Consider the following 20,571-nt stretch of genomic DNA (forward strand, 5'->3'; position numbering starts at 1 on the left):
GGGGCAGACCACGTGCAGGCCTGGCCAGAGAAGGTGCTCACCGGGGACGCTGGCAGGCATCCCACAGGGCCGCCTGTCACCTGCAGCGCACAGCGAAACACTCCAGCTGTCTCGGGGAATCCCCAGCAAGCAAATGGCTTCTTTGATGGGCCGTGAAGCTGCCCAGGGCCGAACGCACCGCCTGGCGTCTTTGCTCCTCGCCAGCAGCTCAGCTGCTTTGACTCAAGGACAGGACCACAAAGTTGACTGTGAGCTTGGGTCTGGATTTATTTTTCTGAACCTGCCTCCCCTCCTGGCGCAGCACGCTGCTTCCTCCCACCCGCTGGCCCCTTCCCTTGACCTTATGTATTTAAACTCTTAAAATATTTAGTGTCCCCCACTCCTTCACACTGCTGCAAGCGGATTCCTCGTGAGGTATTTCTGTGCTTTTTGCCCCTTCCTCTCTCCTGAGTATGGGGTCCCAGGCTCCACACCCCTGTCTCCCCCTTCCTCTCTCCTGCCCTGTGGCAGTGTCCAGGCTGATGGAGTCTGCCAATGGAGGAAGAGGAGAGGCTGCGGGTTTCAGGGGCTGGGAGGCCATGGCCTGCGTCCACACTGATCCTCTTGGGGGCTCTGCCGGCAGGGAGCGTGAAGGAGGGTGAGGATTGGAGCATCTGTCCCCGTCCTTGGGTCCCCGCCATGTCTCTTTAGGGTTCTAGGAGAGAGAAGAGGTGCGTCTCTAGCCTCCGGCCACGGGGCGTGGGTTGGATCCGTCGGACTCAGAACCAATAAATGAAGGAGAGCTTTCTTACAACTGGTTGGACAGACTGAGCCTGGGCTCTGGGGTCTGGGGTCACACGCACATGCCATCTTCTCCTCCCAGGGCCAGCTGCTCATCCCTGGCCTGGCCTCCACTAGGCCCCACACCCCCCTCAGCCAGCAGCCCTGGGGGCTGGAGGTGGGGGGTAGACACAGGTGCAGATTCTGAAAGGGAAAGTTGGGCACCACCATGAATAAGGAAAATTTCACAATTTTGTAGTGGGTATGTTGCAGAATTTCCCCGCCTTCATAGGAATTCAGGATGAGGGAGAGACGATCCCAGTGTCATTCTGGCTTCTGCAGAGTAGTGGGGCTCCAAGGGGCACCCGAGGGGAAAGACTCTTCTCTCCTGGCACCAGCCCCTCTCAGGCAACACCCTGGGAACAGCCACTGCGAAGCTTCGGGCCTTTCTTCATGGAAATATGATTGCTCATGGGGGCAGTGGGGGACACTGCTGTCAGGCCCACTGCTCCCAAGAGGGGAGCAAAGCCTGGGGAGTCGCCCAGCCTGAGTTGGAGGGCCTTAAAGGGCCCCGGCCCAGCCCCCCAGTCTAGGAGGAGGGGTACGGGGGCGGGGCTCAGAGGTGCTTTCATCCACCTGCTCGCTCATTCATTCATTCATTCATTCAGCAACTCTTGACCTGGATGCCCAGAGTGTCCGCCAGGCACCTGGACTCAGTGGCGAACCCGGGCCTGAGCTCACACAGCTGACCAGCCTTCAGGAAGAGTGACGCTGACCGGCAATGACGTAGACAAGGTCCAGGTCAGGGGCCCATGTGGGGCTGTTTTGCTCTTGTCTTGGGGGCTGGCCTGCCTCCTGGAGGGGGAAGGGGAGAGTGAGGGAACGGGATGGGCAGGAGCACTGAGGAATTAGGTAGTTGGGGAAGTGGGATGGGCCAAAACGTGTTTAGGACTTCAAGGTCCCCTCATAATTGTGACCGAGTCTTGGGCAACAGGAAAGCAGCTGGGTAGGGTGAGTAGACCAGATCTGCATTTGAATGCCAAGACCAGGGCTGGCAGGGGGGCCAGAGAGTTCGTGCAGGAGGACGCTCTTGCTGTCGCAGGACGCAGGACGCTTGGATGGGGCAGCGGCGGGAACAGAGGCAAGGAAGCGAATTTCATACGCTTTGGGAGGGAGGACTTTGTATCAAAGGCTGGAATCAGCGGGGCTGGGGGCTGGGCGGGTTATCTCTGTCCAGCTAGATGGGAGTGTGTTTCTGTCTTTGACGGCGCCCTCATCTCTAGGATTCCCCGAGCACTTGTTTTGTTTTTGATTGGCCTCCACTTTTTCTGTCCCCAAAACCTGTATTCTGTGGGCCAGGGAGCCGTTGTAGAATTTGCTGCTTGCTAAAAATATTTATTTCAGCTATATAATCAGTTGCTGGTAAGTATTCAAAGATGTGTTTGGGATTCCACTGAGCGTATCTTCAAGTGAACTCAAGAGAAAATTCCGTTTATTTTCCAACAGAAAATGGTTGAGTATGGGGCGCCTGGGTGGCACAGCGGTTAAGCGTCTGCCTTCGGCTCAGGGCATGATCCCGGTGTTCTGGGATCGAGCCCCACATCAGGCTCTTCTGCTATGAGCCTGCTTCTTCCTGTCCCGCTCCCCCTGCTTGTGTTCCCTCTCTCGCTGGCTGTCTCTATCTCTGTCGAATAAATAAATAAAATCTTAAAAAAAAAAATAAAAGAAAATGGTTGAGTAGATCACGGTTTGTCCTCACAAGGGATCAAGGATGCAGCCAGAGCAGGGAATGAGGACTATATGCGTGGCCACAAGCAGTGCGACGGTGTATGGTCGTGGCTGGCAGAGTCGTGGTGAAGGTGTACAGATGTTCCCACCCCGATCCTCCGGGACATGTGAATATGGGACGTGGAGAAAGGGACAGTGCAGATGTGATTAAGAGTGTCCCACTGGCATCACGTGAGTCCTTCGCGGTGGGCAGGTTTTCCCAGGTGTGGTCAGAGGGAGAGAGCTGATGACCGGTCAGAGATGCGACCTTGCCGGCTTTTATGACAAGGCCTCTACGTGTGTGGTAATTTGTTACAGAAGCGACAGGACACTACTACGGGCTGCGTGGGGTCCAGGTAGGAGACCCCCAGCATGTCCTGGGAGATCTCTGGCTAGTGGCTAAGAACTGCCATCTGGGTCGAAGTAGGTCCAAGTTTCCACGTTGGATGCGTAAGGCAGAGCCGGCCTGTCAGGTCAGAGCACAGAGGGGGCACCGTTCGGTCACGGCAGCTGGAAAGCAGGTTCTCCGGAGGAGAAAGGTGCCACCATATCCCCACTTCCCACCACAGTGGCCGGAAGCCGCTCCAGGGTCTGGGTGATGCGGCTGGCGGCGCTGTTCCGCGAGGCCTCCTGGGAGGTGAGCAGCAGCTTCTCGAGCATGCCGACCACCAGCCTGGGCAGTGAGCGCTTCCAAGGAGAGAAGCTTTCCAGAACCACAGCAGTGATCACGCCGTTGTCAGCGAAAAAGAAACCACAGCTAGAGACTGAAAGCAGGGACTTGCACACTTACACATCTGTGTTCACAGGAGCCTAAAGACGCAAGCAATCCGAGCGTCCATCGACACATGAGTGGCTAAACAGAGGAGGGGTCTGTGCACACGATGGAGAATTACTCAGCCTTAAAAAGGAAGGAAACTCTGCTACAACACAGATAAAGCTTGAGGCCGTGGTGCCAGTCACACAAGGACAAATACTGCACGATTCCACTCCTGTGAGGTCCCTAGAGGGGTCAGAAAGCAGGGTGGCAGATGCCAGGGGCTGGGGCAGGGGGGAACAGGGTTTCCTGTTAATGGGGACAGTTTTTGTTTGCAATGACCAAAAAGTTCTGGAGATGGATGGTGGTGACGACTGCTCAACTTAGTTAATGGGTACTACTCCACAGCACTGAACGCCACACTTACAGACCATTAGAGCGGTAGCTTCCGTGTGTGTGTGTGTGTGTGTGTGTGTGTGTGTTTCAGTATAATAAAAAAAAGAGTTCTCACTTCAGCAGCATATATGCTAACAGTAGACCGATACTGAGAGGATTAGCACGGCCCCTGCATGACAATGACACACAAATTTGTGAAGCGTTCCACATTTAAAAAAAGAAGATTTATTTATTTATTTGGGGGAGAGAGCACAAGCAGGAGGAGGGGCAGGCTGCCAGAGGGAAAGGGAGAAGCAGACTTTCTGCTGAGTGGGGAGCCCAAAATGGGGCTTCCTCCCAGGACCCTGAGATCATGACCTGAGCCGAAGGCAGACACTCACCTGACTGTACCACCCAGGCACCCCAACACCCATATTTTTAGACACAGAGGAAATTTCTCTGACAGTCACCAGCTTCCTCCCATTTATTTCTATTGTTTGGTGAAGATAGATAAAACCCCATGACTTGCAAGCCTGCGAGAGGGTGTCTGTGGGACCAGGCTGCTGTCGGGCACACAGGCAGAGCAATGGACTGGGTGAAAAGAAAGGGCCGCTGGGGCGAGAAGAAACCCAGGCTGGAGGGCAAAGAAGCAGGGAGCGAACACCAGCAAATGCTGCCCAGTGAGGCTCAGGGGCACAGGAGGCAACAGCCCAAAGGCCACCCTCCGAAGCCAAAAAGGAGGATTGTGGGGCTTCTGGGCGCATTGCACAGAAATAAAAGACCTCAAGATGCCGTTCATCTGACAGAAATTTCCAAAGGTATGGGTCTAGCCGTATATATTTCTTTTAAAGATTTATTTATTTGAGAGAGAGTGAGTGAATGCGCGAGAGAGCATGAGCAGGGGGGAAGGGCAGAGGCAGAGGGAGAAGCAGGCTTCCCGCTGAGCAGGGAGCCTATGTGGGACTTCATCCCAGGACCCTGGGATCATGGCCTGAGCTGAAGGCAGACGCTTCACCAACTGAGCCCCCCAGGCGCCCCTGGGTCTCACCTTTATATCCGGCATAAGCCTTTGTCTCGTTCCTTCCTTTTTTTGCACACGTATGTATCCTTTCGTTCAATATTTACTGCACATGCCTGCCTCCTGGATGTCTCTCTGGGCGCCTGGAGGGAACCAGGCACAGTGAGAAGATGCCTCCTTCCCATGCCTGGGGGACCCCACATGGTGAGTGGGGCTGGCTCGCTGACCACCACCACGCACCACGCGGCGGGCTGTCACGGGGCTGGGGCGGGCTGCTGAGCCCACGGGGCTCTGACACCATGCGGGGGAGCAAGGGAAGGACCAAAGCAGAGTGAACCAGCCCGTAGTCATCACACCTGTGAGATGCACCTCACCATTTCAAAGCTGATGAAACCTTTGCCCAGGGACCCACGGCAGGTGAGAAGGTCACGGTTCAAATCCAGGCCGGCAGGGCTGGCTGCTACTTGTGCCCCAGGGTCTAGGGCTGTAGGAGCGAGAGGAGAGGGGCCTGGGGCGGGGAAGGAGTGTGTGTGGAGGGTCTGTGTATGAGCCTTATTTGTGTCCCCGTGACCCAGCATGAATCCGTGCCCAGGAAAGCTTGCTGCATGACCCTGAGTGGAGCAGCAGGGCTGGGGCCGGCTGGTGATTAAGGCTCTGGTCCATAATGGGTTTGCGGGACGAGCTGGCACCTTTATAATCCAGGGAATGTTTTCCTAAAGAGAAAATGCTTCAGACTTTCCCTGAGGTCAGTGGGAAGTTGCAGAATTGCCATGGGAGTGTGGGGTCATGGGGGGGGGGATGGGGTGTCACCAGCTGCCTTTCTGTCTCTGGCATCTGGATGGTGACTGGCATCATCACCCAAGAGGGGACAAGTGTTTATCAGCTGATTCACGGGTGATGGGATCTTGGAGGGTCTCTCGTATCCTCACTAGCCTTGTGCCTGGTGACCTTGGGGCAGCCTGGCCAGGACAGTCACTTTTCAGGTGCATTTCACTTTTTCTCTCAGGCCAGCTGTTGCTGGCCCCACGTGTTGCTGGCCTGTCATGGCGGGAGATGGTCAGGTGGCCGAGAGCAGCCAAGCTGGGCATAGCTCGATGGGCCTGCATGGGGCATGTGTGGGTGCAACAGTGGACCCCTCATGTCTGCCTTTGCCTGCCTGACCCATCCCCCCCAGTATCTTTGCTAAAGAAATGGTACCAACGCTGCCATGTTTGTACGGAACCCAGGAGACCTCAGGACTCTGTAAGGGCAGCTCTTCTGGTTTGGGGTAGGGGGATGATGGCCCCCTACCCAGAAAAGAGCCAGGTTGGTGCAGGATACGCAGGAGCTCCATGTTGGAGGGAGAGGGGCAAGCACGCTCTAGAGCAGTGCTGCCCTGGGGAAATAGAGCTGGAGCTGTTTCCAGGAGTCACTGTAAAGATATAAGAAGAAATAGGTGAAATTAATTTTAGTAATACGTTTTATTTAGCCCAATGCAGCTGACGTATTTCAACATGTTTCAACATTCCATCAATATTAGAATTAAGATATTACACATTCTTTTTTTTTTTTTCCCTGCTAAGTCTTTGAAATCTGGCGTGTGGTCTACCCTGACAGCACAGCTTGGTTTTGACATTTCAAGGGCTCAGTGGCCACGTGTGACTTGGGGATGCCGTGCTGGACGGTGCAGCTCTGGGAGGAGGGGGTGTGACCCCTGAGCAGCCCTGCATTTGGTAAAAACCTGCGGCTACAGCTCCTAGTCTCAAGTCTGATCTAATTAATTACTATCAACAAGGAGCTACCGATGAGAAGTGAGTGGATAGGGACGCTTCACCCTCAAAATAGTTACATGCCATGGAAAGCTGTCCTGTTTTGGTTCAAAATAGTTTCCATTCCATACTCCACTCCTCCTCAATTCTTTGTATTATTATAAGTTCAGCTGCTTTCACTGAGAGACCCAACGAACTAGTGGCTTAAGATAAAGCAGGATAAAATTTGCTTCTCTCATGGAAGATTTGAGTAGGTGGTTCGGAGCTCCTCAGTACTCAGAGACCCAGACCTCTCCATTGTACTCCTCCACTATCCTCCACGTGGGGTTCCTGTCTCATGGCTCAGGATGGCTGCCCAGGTCCTGGCATCACATGTACATTCCAGCTGTCAGGAGGAATAGGAAAGGGAAGGACATGCATTTGCCCTTGACAACAGAAAGACACTTTGAGCCCCAACTTTAAATATAAATGCCCTCTCATTTTGAAATTTCCAGGAGAAGTTAAAGTTCAAAAATGCCCTTTCAAGTTGAAGTCCAGAAGAATTGGTGTCCAAGTGTTCAAGTGCTTTGGACAAGCCTGCCCAATTCCTCTTTCAGTTTTGAGTCTCACTGGAGCCTGCCTCCTGCAGTTACAGGCTGGACAGTCCTGCTGAGGCTCCTCTGGGATCCAAAGCAGAATCCTTCCCTTCCCATCTCTCCCTCTGGGCACAGCGGGAGGTCCGGGACCAGCACCATTAGCACCTCCTGGGAGCGTGTCAGAAATGCACATTGTAACCGGGGGCTGGAATGAGCCCTCCAGGTGGTCCTGATGTGCGTTCTTTCTGAGACCACTTGCTGGAACATCTTCCACTAACTCTGCTGGGCCTCCCTCTCCTTGCCTCCGGTGGGGAAAGTATCTTTCCTGTCTCCGTGTGTGGTGAGCAAACCCACAGCTGATGAAGTCACGGACCGTGCATAGCCCTGGGAACTTCCAGGCTCACGGGAAGAAACTGCTGGGGGTAACGTTTTTCTGCTCCAAGGTGACACAGTGGAAGAAAGCCTGCTGGTCTTCTGCAGTCATTGTAACAAACCTGTGGCTTCTGATCCTGAGTGGCCACAAGGAACTTCATTCCCAAAGGCTCTTGAGACATTCCCCTGGTGTTCTTGCTGGTTCCCCTGATGGATGAGCTCCGTACAGCTCAGCCCATCTCCACCCTACTCCAGGCGCCCCCCCCCCAGTTCTCCAGGTCTTCCAAGCCCCCCATGGAGCCATCCTTCGGGTTCCTTTCTTCCAGGCTTCTCCGAGTTGGTCCAGGAGGGGCAGTTCCTGGAAGCCTACCAGAGCATCTCGGCGCTGGCGGAGGAAGGGCAGGGCTGCAGCCCCCGGTACGAGGTTTTGGCCCAGAGCATGTGGCAGGTTGTTCAGCAGGCTCTGGAGGGCACTGGGCCCAGCCAGGAGCTGGAGCGGAAGCTCCAGGCCGTGCTGGCCACTGTGGACTGGACACAGGACAAGGACCAGAGCTGGGAGGCTGGCGCCCTCCAGGACGGCCCGGTTGCCACCTGGGCCGGTCAGCTGCAGAAGCTGCTGAGAAGCGACGCTGAGGCCCGAGTGCCCACCCTGGGCCCCAAGGACGCACTGGACCCATACCTGGAGAAACTAGACAAGGCTGTGAGACGTGGCCTGGGGTCCCCGCGGGCACGCCTGTTGGGGACACGCCTCTGGGAGGACTACAGCATGTACTTCCAGGAGGCTCTTCTCAGCCGCCTCTTCGAGCTCACGGACTCCTGCGGCACCAGTCTGAAAAGCCGTCAGGTTCTGTACACCTGGGGCAAGATGAACTTGTTCAGGCAGCCGGGGTGAGTCTTCCTGCGGGAGCTTGGGGTGCTGGGCGAGGCCACTGCCCTGGGCGAGGGCCCTCAGGCAGGCTGTGTCAACAGAGAGCCTTTGGAGGGGCCACCTGGGCAGGACTGGTGGTTGGAAAAGTGTGGACGCAGCTGGCCTTGGGGACAGCGTGTGCACACGCGTGTGTTAGTGTGTGCCAGCGTGTCTGTTGTGTAGCATGTGTATGGGTGGGTTAGCACGTTAGGGTGTGTGTGTGTGTGTGTGTGTGACCACTGAGACTTGTCTACACCCATGGACCTCATGCCCCCGTTTCTCAACCCCGGCTGCCCTCTCCAGTCACTGGGCCTTGTGCAGGGGTGGGGGGCGGGCAGCACAGGCTGGGGAGGGGGCAAGGCCCAGCCTGGGGTCCACTGCCCTTAGCACCGAGCTGTCCTCCACACCCCAGCCCCTCTCCCCAGCCCCAGCTCAGCTCTTTGCCCCTCATGGCTCCTTCCAACCCAGCAGGGAGACACTCGTGAAAGCACCTCCCACCTCCCAGGAGCCCACGGTCTGGCACCTCTTGGACCCCGTGATGTTTGTTACCTGGATGTCCAAAATGCAGAAGGAGCTGGTGGGGCTGATCCAGGTAAATGGATCCAGGAGTAACCGTCACCCAGAGACCTCCTTGTCCTGCGTCTGGGGCACAGCGGGCGGGGAGCTGGGCCAGGGTGGGCCCCCTGGTGGTGGGGCTGCGGGGGTGCTGGGGCTGCAGGGGTGGTGGGGCTGCGGGGGTGGTGGTGTATTGGTTCTGGCCCTTGAGCGCCGTCACATGGGACATAACAGTGGCCGTCACTCTGCGGTGAGAGGAGCTTGTCTAGCGGGCCTGTAGGGAGAGCACCAGACCGGAGGATGCTGCCTTGACAAGTAAGGGTGGTCTGGCTTCTTGCATACTGGTGGCCACAGCGCAGGGCAGGGCCGGTGAGCCTCAGGCGGAAAGCCAGCTGCCCTGGGGGAGAGAGGGAACACAAGCAGGGGGAGTGGGAGAGGAAGAAGCAGGCTCATAGCGGAGGAGCCTGATGTGGGGCTCGATCCCATAACACCGGGATCACGCCCTGAGCCGAAGGCAGACGCTTAACCGCTGTGCCACCCAGGCGCCCCGGGACATCACAGTCTTGTACTGTGATCATTTTTAACGAACGTGATTTCGGTACCAGCGTTGCTGGTCTTGGCACAGACACATCAAGAAAGATGTTCTGGATACAGGGAAGCCTTCTGCCTTTCTTAGCTAACAGATTGAGAAACTAAGCTTTATGACAGTGTGCCAAAGAATTGGTATCGATTTAGCTGGAGTTTTCCAGTAACTGGTATATAAATGCCTGGCCTTTTCCTTGGCTGCAAACTCAGGGCTTTGTCTCGCTGAAGCACCTGGTTTTGAGGCCCCCTGTCCTTCCTGGTTCTCCCCGAAACTGTGGAGTTGCAGTCTGGGCTGAATGAAGGAAGACAGGGCTTACTTAGCACGCCTGCTCTTCCCCACCCACCTGTCAATGACTGTGCTGTGTGCCAAGTGGTCCATTCAGATAGGCAGCCGGAACTAACGTGACATGTAGCCCTCCTTCTGTGTCTTACTGCGGTGATGCCGGCAAGAGGCTTAGCGGGAGTGGTGCCCATTCCATCCCCAGCACCCGTGCGAAGCAAGGGCTCGCATCAGCTGGATGTGGGGTCAGGATCCTCTCCTGGCCCAGGTGGCCAGACACAGCTCCCTGCTGTTTGGTGGACGAGGGCAGGGCATGACAGGGATGGGGTAAGCGTGGTAAAGTACTGACTGCTGAGTCGGTGGAGAAAATTAGCTTGTAGGCTGTCCCCTTCCCCAAATAAGAAGCCCTCGGCCTGCCCAGGGAACCCAGTAAACAGGCTTCTAGAAGGAGGTGCCTGGGCTAGGAGTGAGACCTGTGTGGGAGCAGAGGAAGCCAGCCTGAGGCCCACCCCCCCAGACCGCATGGCGCTGGCTGTGCTGCAACCTGGGGCGAGGAGGGCAGCTTCCCCTGGGAATCTGCCAGAGACAGCCTTTGTCATTGCCTTTGGTCGGGCCCAAGAGGTCACACTTAGGTTTTTGGCTAGGATCTGGTCCCAAATACCCCGGGTCTCCCTGGTGCCCCCTGGTCCCCAGCAGTCCATGGCCCCCATGTCCCCCAGGCCATGGGTCTCTGGGCGTCCCTCTCAGGTCTCGCCCACGGAAGGGCTCTGGCTGCCCAAGGGTGGTAGCTGCCCATCACCCCCAGGTGAATGAGTGGGCGGGACAGGGGAGAGGACCTGCCAGGAACGAGGAGGGTGCTTCACAGACACCCATGATGGCCGGAAGGCTGGAGGCCATGAAAGAGGGGGTTTACTTGGAACTGGGTCCCTCAGGGGTGGGGGATTTCAGGCCACTGCTCGACTGTCCCTGGGCTGGCTCTGGTACTCACCCTTTCTCCCATCCTCAGTCGGGGCTGGACCCGGTGTGCCCCAGAGAGGAGCATGGGGATAGAAATTGCTTTTACTGTTTTCTGGGCAGGAAGAGTTGGAAAAGTGTCTGGAAAGAGTCCTGATCCATGATCGGGAAAAGTGGGCCCAGTCTCCCCACCCAACGTTTCTCGAAATCTTCCAGGTATGCACCTGTCCGCACCTTCCCAGCCCACCACTCAGGGTCCCTGACCCCTTCCTGAGCACCTGGCCTGGTGCCACCCGGGAGTGGCCTGGAAGGACTGTGGTCTGGGGGGACTATGGCTGACGGGTGGTGGGGTGCGTATGCAACAAGGACAGGTGGCCCAGTGGAGGGCGGGGCTTCAGGCATCGAAGCGTCAGTGTCTGAGGACGACGGGCAGAGGCAAGTGGGGCCCCAGTGCAGGGCTGAGGGCATATCTTCTGGGGAGAGGCCTCTTCCTGGAATGTCTTCACTCACGAGCCTGCTCGGGCCTCAGGTAGGACCTGCACAGAGACCAGTGTCTGAGGACGCCTCGGGGAGAGGGTCAAGCAGCCCATCGGGGTGAAGGATGTTTGGCCCAGGAGGAGGCGAGGCCACCAGCGCGTGTGGTGGTGGGGGGGCTTTTTTCTTTTAAAGAGGATCTGGTGCTGGGGGGTTCTATTGCTTCTCTTGACTGCTCAGGGTTGGAGGGAGAAAAGGAGGTGATGTTAAGCATCCTCATGCCTTTATGCCAAACAACACTGTTCAGAGTGTCAGGTGGGGAGTTGGTGGCTTCAGGTGGGGCTGGGGCAGCCTCCGGGCCAAACAGGAGAAGCCTAGCCATGTGTGAAGATGAGGGTGTTGTTCAGGCTGGCTGATGGCAGGATACAGTGGAGGTTCAAGGGAGAGGGCCTGGCAAGACTGGGGGGGTAGGGAGGGGTAGTGAGGACCTGGTGGGAGGCATCTGCTCTGTGCCATCTGCGGAGTGGTGCAGTTGTGGCGGTGGCCGGTGCACGCCAGCCCTTCCTGCAAGGACAGCTGTGTCAGGCACGAAGTTGGGGGGGGACACATTCTCCTGGGGTCCACTGGCTGTATGACTGGTCCCTGGGTCCCCCTGAGAGCCCACTTGCTTTGACTGACAGCTGCTGGAAAAAAATGCAGAACAACCCATGGGACCTTCTATCACCAGCCAGGTGCGAAAGATGGTTCTGGAAACATTTTCAAGGTTTCTGGAAAGGTAAGTGAAAAGGTGGTCCTTGCCCAGAGAAGGAGGCATGGGTGGCTGGGTCCACCGAACCCCAGTTAGAGTGCTGACCAAGCCTCCAACCACTGGCCACCAGGTGCTTGGCCAGTTCCCAAAGCAGGGGAACATTCTAGCGTTGGCCTTTGGTGCTCCCAGTCTGGCCAGCTTCACCTCCCACCTTGGCTCTGGAAATGTCCCATGGCGGCACCGTCTGATACGGTGGCATCTGCTGACACGGCGGCTCTGGCCTCATGTGGCTGTCGAGCTAGTTCCACGGAGGGACCACAGTTAAATTTTATTTAATTGTAATTCACTGACCGTTAAACACCGCATGGGGCTGTGGCTCCCGTCCTGGACAGCAGGAGTGGGATTAGGGGGAAGCCTAGGAGGGGAGTCATGAACATGCAGGGTCGAATTTGGTCCTTATTTAAAATTCCATGTTTTGCTCATGATGGATGTTTTGGACTGACTTTAATTTTTTTTTAAAGATTTTATTTATTTATTTATTTGACAGAGATAGAGACAGCCAGCGAGAGAGGGAACACAAGCAGGGGGAGTGGGAGAGGAAGAAGCAGGCTCATAGCGGAGGAGCCTGATGTGGGGCTCGATCCCATAACGCCGGGATCACGCCCTGAGCCGAAGGCAGACGCTTAACCGCTGTGCCACCCAGGCGCCCCGACTGATTTTAATTTTTAAAAATATTTCATTAAAATATTATCTCAGTTACGGATCCTGGCCAGGGACCTGGTAGACTGCCTGCCTCCCTGTTTCCTCTGCTTTTCACCGCCGGACCTGAGCCACAAATCCAGCTCTGCCCCAGCCTCAGGGTTTGGGTGGGGACCTGGCCTCTTTCCCGCTAGGCTGGGGCGGGGGTCAGCATTGTGGGCTCCTCCTGTTTCAGAGGAAGCACTGTGTAGACCACATCGCTAGGCTCGTCTCTCTGGGGCCTTCAGAGTATCTGTGTTCACCTGGGACGGGCTCCCTTACAGGCGGACATGAAGTACGTTATTTAAGAGAGACCAGACATGTGGATTTTTCGGTGAAATCAGCCAGACTTTAAATGTTTAGAAAATGTGGACGGGCCTCCAGGTTGATCAGCGTTCTTGGGACAGGTGAGGGCACTCCTTTTTTCCCCGTCTTTGGGGAGCAGTGTGTTGTCCCTGACCCTCTCCCTGCTCTCTGCTCTGGGGCAGCTTCAGGGGCCCAGCCCAGGCGTGGGGTGCCAGCCTCCCCTTCCTGAGAGCTCGGCACCCCCAGGCCTCACCCTGACTCTCTGGGAGGGGGGGCCAGCCCAGCTCCAGGAGCTCGCCTCCCTTCCCTCCTCTTCCTTCACTGCCGGGAAGGCGGGCGGGCCTCTCAAATACAGCATTCCCTGCAGTTCCCAAGTCCACTGGAAAAAACCACTCCCATCCTGTTCTGGAAGCATCTACCACAAATGGTCACCGAGAGCATTACATGAAAAGGTCCTTAGGAAGCATCTGGCTGTAGGGCCTGGCGCACAGCCCGCCCAAGGAAATCCTCCCTGCCTTGCCAACATCTCGGTCGCTGTCACGCACATCAGTGATTCTGCGAGGAAGCGGCAGTGAAGTGGGAGGGAGCAAGTCCTCAGGGCCTGGCTGGGTGGGGCCCGCCCGCGGGGTGGGCCGCTGGGAGGGGCTCATCTCCAGCCTCCACTGCAGGTACCAGGCGGAGGCTGTCCACCTCCTCCAGCAGAATGCCTCGGCCGCTGCCAGGGCCTTGCCCGAGGTGCACGTGCTGGCCAACTGCTGCATCCTCAGGTGTGTCGGGCGCGGCCGGGTGTGGGCGAGGTCAGAGGGTGTGTCGGGGCGCGTCGGGTGTGGGCGGGGCCAGAGGGTGTGTCGGGGTGCGGCCGGGTGTGGGCGGGGCCAGAGGGTGTGTCGGGGCGCGGCGGGTGTGGGCGGGGCCAGAGGGTGTGTCGGGGCGTGGCCGGGTGTGGGCGAGGTCAGAGGGTGTGTCGGGGTGCGGCGGGTGTGGGCGGGGCCAGAGGGTGTGTCGGGGTGTGGCCGGGTGTGGGCGGGGCCAGAGGGTGTGTCGGGGTGCGGCTGGGTTGGGCGAGGTCAGAGGGTGTGTCGGGGCGCGGCTGGGTGTGGGCGGGGCCAGAGGGTGTGTCGGGGCGCGGCCGGGTGTGGGCGGGGCCAGAGGGTGTGTCGGGGCGCGGCCGGGTGTGGGCGGGGCCAGAGGGTGTGTCGGGGTGCGGCCGGGTGTGGGCGGGGCCAGTGGGAGCAGGCTGGCTAGGCCGCAGGTCCATGGGGACCACCTGTGAGAAAAGCGGGTCTGACACCCCCATGTGTGTACAGAATGGCACCATTTCATAGGGAAACACCAAGCGCCAAGAGCACTGGCTGCCTCTGGGAGAGGAGTTTTCCACTGTACCTTTCGCATTTTAAGCCACGTGGTTACACCAGTCCCTAAACACAGTCAGAAAAAACAGGATGGGATAGACAGCAACAGCAGCAGAAATGGGGGAGCGTCCGGGGGTGCACAGGGTGGCACCCGCGTGGCTGGTGTGCAGCCTGGGGCTGTGGCAGGCTCTGGGCCAGGACCCATGGACCCCTTTGGTTGCCCCACCAGGAAAACGTGGCAGGAGCTGAGCCAGCAACATGTTCCGTGTGCAGACCTGGGCCTGGCTGTGCAAGGCACGATCCAGCACATTGAGGACCACAGCCGGGACAACCTCCTGCCTCGAGTCAGGGCCTTGTGCCAGGTGATGGCACCCCCTGCCCTGGCCCTGGTGTGAGGGTCTTTCCTGCTCCCAGGAAACCTAGACAGGAGATGCTTGCCTGTGTCTCCCTGGACTTGTGCCCAGCCCAGCAGAGCCTTTGCTAGGGTGACAGGGCAAGGCACTGGTCAGGTGCTGATGTTCTTGGTCAGGCCTCCAGCCTTTTCCATGCCTTTGTCTGGAGCAGAAGGGTGGGGCCACCTTCCTGCATGGACTGAGGGAGGGGCCCTGTCCCTGTGGGTGGGCTGGGTGGGGCTTGGCCTCTCTGCCCCTTCTGAGGCCTGGCTCCCTCCTCACTGAGGGCACCTCCCTTTGTCCCCTCCCCTTTCTCCACCTGTGAAACTGCTCTCCTGCCAGGCCGGCTGAGGCCTGACCCCCTGCCCCCCATCCTGGCTCTAACCCCAGTGTGTCCCCAGGCAGGTGAAGTCCCCTCACTGTGTCCCTGTGGGCCTGCCCATCTTTGTCTCCTGAGCTGTGGCTGCCACACACACCGGAGGATGAGGTCCCTGAGGATACTCAGGGGCTGGTCCCAGAGTTGAAGTCTTGAGAGGGCAAGGTGGCCTCCCAGGATGTGGAAACCACAGGAGGGCATTTCCTGTTCAAATCTGGGGTTCAGGGCCCTGTCCTCATGGGGCTTTCTGGGTAGGAGATGGGGGGTGGTGCTGGGCGGGTCCCCATTCCTGCCACTCTATCCAGTGATTCATTTCCCACTGTGGGGACCGGCTCCTGAGACAATGGCCATTGGATTTTGCAGAGATCTGAGCACCTGGGAAGACCCAGAGATGTCATGCCCTCCCAGGATGGCCTACATACTGCCTTGTCTCACCCTGGGCTGTGGCAGACATTACTAATCAACCCCAGCATTCTGTTCTGCTCTGGTCTGTGTGGAGCCGCAGGGCCCTTCTCTACACAGAGCTCCAGGCTGCCACCGCTCGCGGATCGGACTTGGCACCGTGTTTTACGGATGATGCTCAGGAGGCTGCTTCGTGTAGAGGGGGCGCTGGAGGGCTGGGTCGTAGTGGGCGTGGGACTTGCTCAGGTCCCCTGGCTAAACACCGCATGGGCTGGCCTTGCCCCTCTGCCTGTCCCCTCTGGCGTCCACTGAGAACTGAGCAGGCCCTTGTCTCATGTCTTGGGAGTCCGATCCGGAGGGAGAAAGCATCAAGGTCTGGTGCCAGGCCACGGTCCTGTGGGCACCAAGGGGGAAGGGGAGAGACCCAGGAGGCCTTGGGAGGGCTCCAGGGAGGAGGTCAAGTCAAGGGCTATGGTTTGAATCCAGAGTGCTTCCAGGAGTCCACAGGAGGAAGGTGGACAGAGCTTTGGGACAGACAGCGGATGAGCCTCTGTCTCCCTCAGCGTGGGCCCTTCTGGTCCAGGACTGTGCGCCCAGTGGGGAGGGGTGGGGGCCGCAAGGCTGGAGACTAGGCAAGGCTGGGAGGGAGCACAGCCAGCTGGGTGCCTCGGGCCTCCGTGATGTCTGACCCTCCTGTCCTCAGAGTCTGCTAAGGGGCCACTTTGGGAAGAAGGACAAGGATCTGGTTGGAGCTCTGCAGTCCCTGTGGCAGGGCCTGGAGGGCTGCCCCAACATGCACTCTACTCCCACGTACAAGGTAGGAGGCCGACTGACTTGCCAACAACTTGAGGCAGGCACCCCTGAAACCCGGCGGCTGGGGGTTCCATCTGCCTGGTGGTGGGGACAGGCCCCCGACAGGCCGGTGTGAGAGGAGTCTGCGTAGCAGCCTGCCACCCCCGTGTCCGAGGGCCAGCCGGACCAGGTCCTGGGACAGCTTTCACTCAGGCCTCTCCATCTCTTTGTCTTTTGGGGGAGCAGAGAATCATGCGAAGTTTGCACACGGTGGTCTTTGGGGAGTATGTCCAGGCCCTGGCCACCCACCTCAGGACGCTGGAGCCTGGGACGTGGGAGGGCCTCGGGGTTCAGGTGGAGACAGACACCAGGAAGTTGCACGACATCTTCACGAAGCATGGGGTGAGCCGTGGCCGCTCGGGTAGGCTGAGTGCTGGGGGGCTTTATTCTCCCTTTCCAGTTCTTGCCTCTCCTGGCCCCCTGCCTGGGCTATGTGTGCTCTCCTCACTCAAACCACAATCAGACCTGACAGCACTGGGCCTTGAATCCCGCACACAAGGCTGGGGCCACCTGCTTTCATGGCAAAGGCTGAGGTGGGGGCAGGGATGTTGCAAGCTGGGGGGAGGCAGCCCCCGCCCCCCCAGGCCAGGACAGCCTGTGGGAGCTCAGGAGGTAACATCAGCAGGACCAGGAAGCTCTGACCAGCAGTGACGGCCCTGGGGCCTGAAGGGTAGACCCGGGGTGTGGGCCTGCAGGTGGGTGAGGAAAATGGGTCCTCCCGAGAGAGGAGGCTGGGTACACAGGGCCTTGGCTCACCCACCAGCTGCTTTCTGCAGGACCTCGGCTTGACCAACCCACAGGAGTCCATCATGGGGATCTTCCAGTCCCGTGAGAACAAGAGCAGGGAGACTGTGGATGACTGGCTGGCCTCCTTCAGGGACAGATTCCCAGGTTATGTGAGGTATGAGGGAGAATAAAGGGCAGGGGGTGGGTAGAGAGGGGGAGGAGGAGCCTGCGGAGGTGGGGTAGCCAGGGGCCTTGGTGGGGGCAAGGCTGTGCTAAAGGCACAGGTCCTGAGGGTTAGTCGCTGCCAGGCACTGGGAGCCCTAGGCTGGAGTCTCACGGCTCTGTGACCCCCATTCCCAGATAGGGAAATTGGGGCCAGAGAGTAAGGGTCTTGGCACGGACTTGCCCAGAGTCCTCAGCAAAACACTGCAGGCAATGCAAGACCGTCACCCACCTGGGGTCTTAAGGGAGCCTGGTCTCCCTGCCCCCTGCTTCCAGGCTTCACTGGGCAGGACCCTCAGAGCGCTTCTGTCCTGACCTGTTCCCAGAATTCCCAGGGCTCCCTGGTAGGGTGCCTCAGAGTCCCCAGAGGGAAGGGTGGGTGGGGACTTGGGCAATCTGCTAGTGTCCCAACTGTCCTGGAAGACACTGCTCTAGGTTTCAGTCGTGCACACTCCTGGTTGCACAGACCAGGAGCTCACGGGTGCACAGAAGCTCTCCCCACTCCCCAGCATTCAGGACCAGCCATGCAGCTCTGTGGACCTGGACAAGGAGATTGAGGTCAAGGGAAGCTACTGCCGCTGCTGCTGCTGACACCCCCAGCTCTGGACAAGGTGACCACGGGTGCAAAGCTCCAGAGCACTCCTCCAGGGGAGGCGATGGGGGAGGGTCCCGCCCTGGGCAGGGTGGGGAGCCAGGTCAAGGGGCACAGTGGAGCAGGGTCCAGCTGCTTTCGGTAGACAAGGCGTCACCTTGTGCTCTAGGCCAGCAGTTCTCAGGAGCTGGTCTCAGGACCCCTTTACTCTGAGCAATTACTGAACTAAAGAAGTATAGCTAATGTGATTATACTGAAGAGCTACCGCATTAGAAATTAAGACCAAGAAATATTTAGTAATTCATTTATTTGTTAAAATTAGTAATTCATTAAAACAGAAAATTACTATTTATTAAATAACTATAAACAAAGTAAATGATAAAATGTATTATTTATATGTGACTAAATAGATTTGGAAATAAATTAGTATCTATATAAAAATAATACTAATTTAGAAATATTAATTTATTTAAAAAAAACAAACCCATAACATGTTAAAATTATGGCAAATAATGATTTTTAAATGAAAAGTATTTTCTGAAATAATAACAACAAACTTAACAGTATGGGTGTCATTGGTTTATATTTTTGCAAATATCTTTGTCCAGCTTACCAGGAGGCAGGTGGACCTTTGTGTCACTACTTGCATTCCATGTGTTATGACAGGCTCCGAAGTATGCAAGGGAGGTCCAGCCTCTCATATTCTAGTTACTGTTGGGGAAGGGGAGGGTATTTTGATGCCTCTTTTCAGTATCTGTTCTTCTTGGATACCAGACCCAAACTGGACAGGTGGTAGTTTATTAAAGATTAGAACATGGATTCTGAAACGTGCTTGATGAATTTTATGACATTTACATGCTCTGTTGCAGTAAAATCCATTGGTCTTGCACTTTGAATGGCTCCTCTACCCGTACGTGAATTTGTGACATCGAGTGTGTGTCACCTGGCAGATACCAGTTCACAGAGTGATGCGGATCCTGGTGTCGGCACGTCTTATCCTACCTTATCCAGAAAGCACCGCTGTTAACACCGCCATCAGCTTCACCAGGAGAGTTTGTAGCTGGTGGGAATCCCAGGCTCACAGCAGAAGGCACAAGTTTTCCAAAATCCTGATTTTTGCTTGAGGGCTTAAATTTTTATCATTGCCAACAAATATTGCCTGTTGTTTACTTGGAAGCAGCCAGCTTACATCACTCATTCTCAAGAAAATGCCATCAATAACCGAATAGGCTGTCCATTGGTCATTCTTTCAAGTAAAAGTGGTGCAGGGACGCCTGGGTGGCTCAGTCGGTGAAGCGTCTGCCTTCGGCTCAGGTCATGATCCCAGGGTCCTGGGATCGAGTCCCGAGTCGGGTTCCCTGCTCAGTGCAGAGTCTGCTGCTCCCCCTGCTCATGCTCTTCCCCCCCAATAAATAAAATCTTAAAAAAGGAAGCAGTGTTCCATAGAACCAGTGGCTAGTTCAGCTTGTAACTCGGTCAGATGCCCAGGTGCTTTTGCTCAGGGCAGCCACGTCTTTCACCGCGCACAAGGGCGAGCTATGAACTGGGCTTTCCTTCATGCACAATATTAAACATGTGTGTACTCAGGGTTGAGATTTAATAAAAGTAACTTTGTACCCTTTTATCAGCACATTTTAAAGTGAAACTGGATTTTTTTTCTGTGAGTGCATGATGGTGAGGAGGACTAGAATTTGCTGTCGCTGCCTTGGCGCGGGCCGAGGTTCCAGCAGCTCTATCCACTGCGGCTTTTGGGCCATGGGTGTAAATGTCCGCCCAGCGAAAAGGGCAACAATGCTTTAGTATAATGAAAAGAGTTTTGACCTCACAGGTCTCCTGAAGGATCTCAGGGCCCTAGGATTCCAGGGAACATATTTTGAGGTCCGCTGGTCTAGCTACACTGGCTGTCCCTCTGCCTGTGTGTCTGCTGGAGGTTGACCTACCTGTAATCGTTGATATTTGATCATTTCCCCCCAATAAAAATGACAAATTCATATGCTTCAGATTGTCTCTATATCTTTGCATGTTCTGTTCCACCGCCCTGGAGGGCCCTTCCCATCTGTTGAAATTCTCCTCCTTCCAGATCTGGCTTCTACACCCCCAAGTCTGTTGCTCACATTCTCCCCTGGAATGCACATCACAGTCTCCCTTCGGCCAAGAGCTGTCTCGTCTGCTCATTGACAAATGTCTTGATGGCAGAGGACCAGCCATGTCTGCCTTTGTCCCCACGGGCTCTGGCAGCACCCTGGCTGCCCTGGATGGAGGTGGAAGCAAACTCTAGCTTCAGGGAGCCTTGGGCTCTGGAAGTTGTGTGACTCTGACATCCACCAGCAAAGGATCTGGGTGCCCACTTCGCAAATGGTGGCCTGATACCCAGGAGGAAGCCAATCCTTGTCAAGTCTGGACTCTTCTATCAGAAGGAGTCCCTGGGGCATTTACCCCGGAACCCAGCCACCAAGCAATAAGGCAAGCCCAGCCTTGTGGGAGGCCACGTGCCACTGTTCCAGCCAGTAACCCTCCTGAGGATGCAGCCAACAGCTGGTCCGAGCCCTGAACCTCAGGATTCCCATGGCCTGAGCCATAGGATGTAGCATCAGAATTATTATTTTTAAAGATTTTGTTTATTTATTAGAGAGTGAGCGAGCAAGAGAGAACACAAGTGGGGGCGGGGGGCAGGGGGCAGAGGGAGAAGTAGACTTCCTGCTGAGCAGGGAGGCCGACATGGGGCTCCATCCTTGGACTCCA

The 20,571-nt window shown here is 56.7% G+C and overlaps 1 protein-coding gene, 1 long non-coding RNA gene and 1 other non-coding gene across 5 annotated transcripts; 2 read left to right on the forward strand and 1 right to left on the reverse strand.

Annotated features, from left to right (window-relative positions):
- Nucleotides 1–2,238: 2,238 nt before the first annotated feature.
- On the reverse strand, nucleotides 2,239–4,827 carry LOC121105197. The gene is made up of 2 exons (XR_005837589.1): nucleotides 4,704–4,827; nucleotides 2,239–2,992 (listed from the first exon to the last, which is right to left on the reverse strand). It is a non-coding gene; the product is annotated as an uncharacterized LOC121105197 (long non-coding RNA).
- LOC121105300 lies at nucleotides 3,784–3,890 on the forward strand. Its single transcript, XR_005837769.1, has one exon. It is a non-coding gene; the product is annotated as a U6 spliceosomal RNA (small nuclear RNA).
- On the forward strand, nucleotides 4,227–19,829 carry LOC103676896. 3 transcript variants are annotated; one of them, XM_040641379.1, is made up of 9 exons: nucleotides 4,227–4,473; nucleotides 7,695–8,256; nucleotides 8,744–8,867; nucleotides 10,773–10,865; nucleotides 11,804–11,898; nucleotides 12,894–13,016; nucleotides 13,283–13,491; nucleotides 13,584–13,682; nucleotides 14,497–14,538. In XM_040641379.1, the coding sequence occupies exons 1-6, from the start codon at nucleotides 4,242–4,244 to the stop codon at nucleotides 12,901–12,903; spliced, it is 1,116 nt and encodes a 371-aa protein (XP_040497313.1). In that variant the 5' UTR covers nucleotides 4,227–4,241; the 3' UTR covers nucleotides 12,904–13,016; nucleotides 13,283–13,491; nucleotides 13,584–13,682; nucleotides 14,497–14,538. The 3 variants fall into 3 exon arrangements, with proteins under 3 accessions (XP_040497313.1, XP_008704335.1, XP_040497314.1); XM_008706113.2 differs by lacking the exons at nucleotides 4,227–4,473; nucleotides 7,695–8,256; nucleotides 8,744–8,867; nucleotides 10,773–10,865; nucleotides 13,283–13,491 and adding exons at nucleotides 16,141–16,254; nucleotides 16,476–16,631; nucleotides 17,066–17,190; nucleotides 17,747–17,848; nucleotides 18,699–19,829 and having other exon boundaries at nucleotides 14,497–14,629; XM_040641380.1 differs by lacking the exons at nucleotides 4,227–4,473; nucleotides 7,695–8,256; nucleotides 8,744–8,867; nucleotides 10,773–10,865; nucleotides 13,283–13,491 and adding exons at nucleotides 16,141–16,254; nucleotides 16,476–16,631; nucleotides 17,090–17,190; nucleotides 17,747–17,848; nucleotides 18,699–19,829 and having other exon boundaries at nucleotides 14,497–14,629.
- The last annotated feature ends 742 nt before the right edge of the window (nucleotides 19,830–20,571 follow it).

Source organism: Ursus maritimus, unplaced genomic scaffold, assembly GCF_017311325.1.
Source record: "Ursus maritimus isolate PB19 unplaced genomic scaffold, ASM1731132v1 scaffold_25, whole genome shotgun sequence".
NCBI lineage: Eukaryota > Metazoa > Chordata > Mammalia > Carnivora > Ursidae > Ursus > Ursus maritimus.

What these genes read in the sequence shown, in the direction of transcription:
- LOC103676896 (XM_040641379.1), top strand. Translation starts at nt 4,242, where the DNA reads ATGGACTGGGTGAAAAGAAAGGGCCGCTGGGGCGAGAAGAAACCCAGG. An exon ending in AACTTGTTCAGGCAGCCGGG is followed by an intron (nt 8,257 to 8,743) that starts GTGAGTCTTCCT and finishes CTTCCAACCCAG; the next exon opens with CAGGGAGACACTCGTGAAAG. An exon ending in AGCTGGTGGGGCTGATCCAG is followed by an intron (nt 8,868 to 10,772) that starts GTAAATGGATCC and finishes TTTTCTGGGCAG; the next exon opens with GAAGAGTTGGAAAAGTGTCT.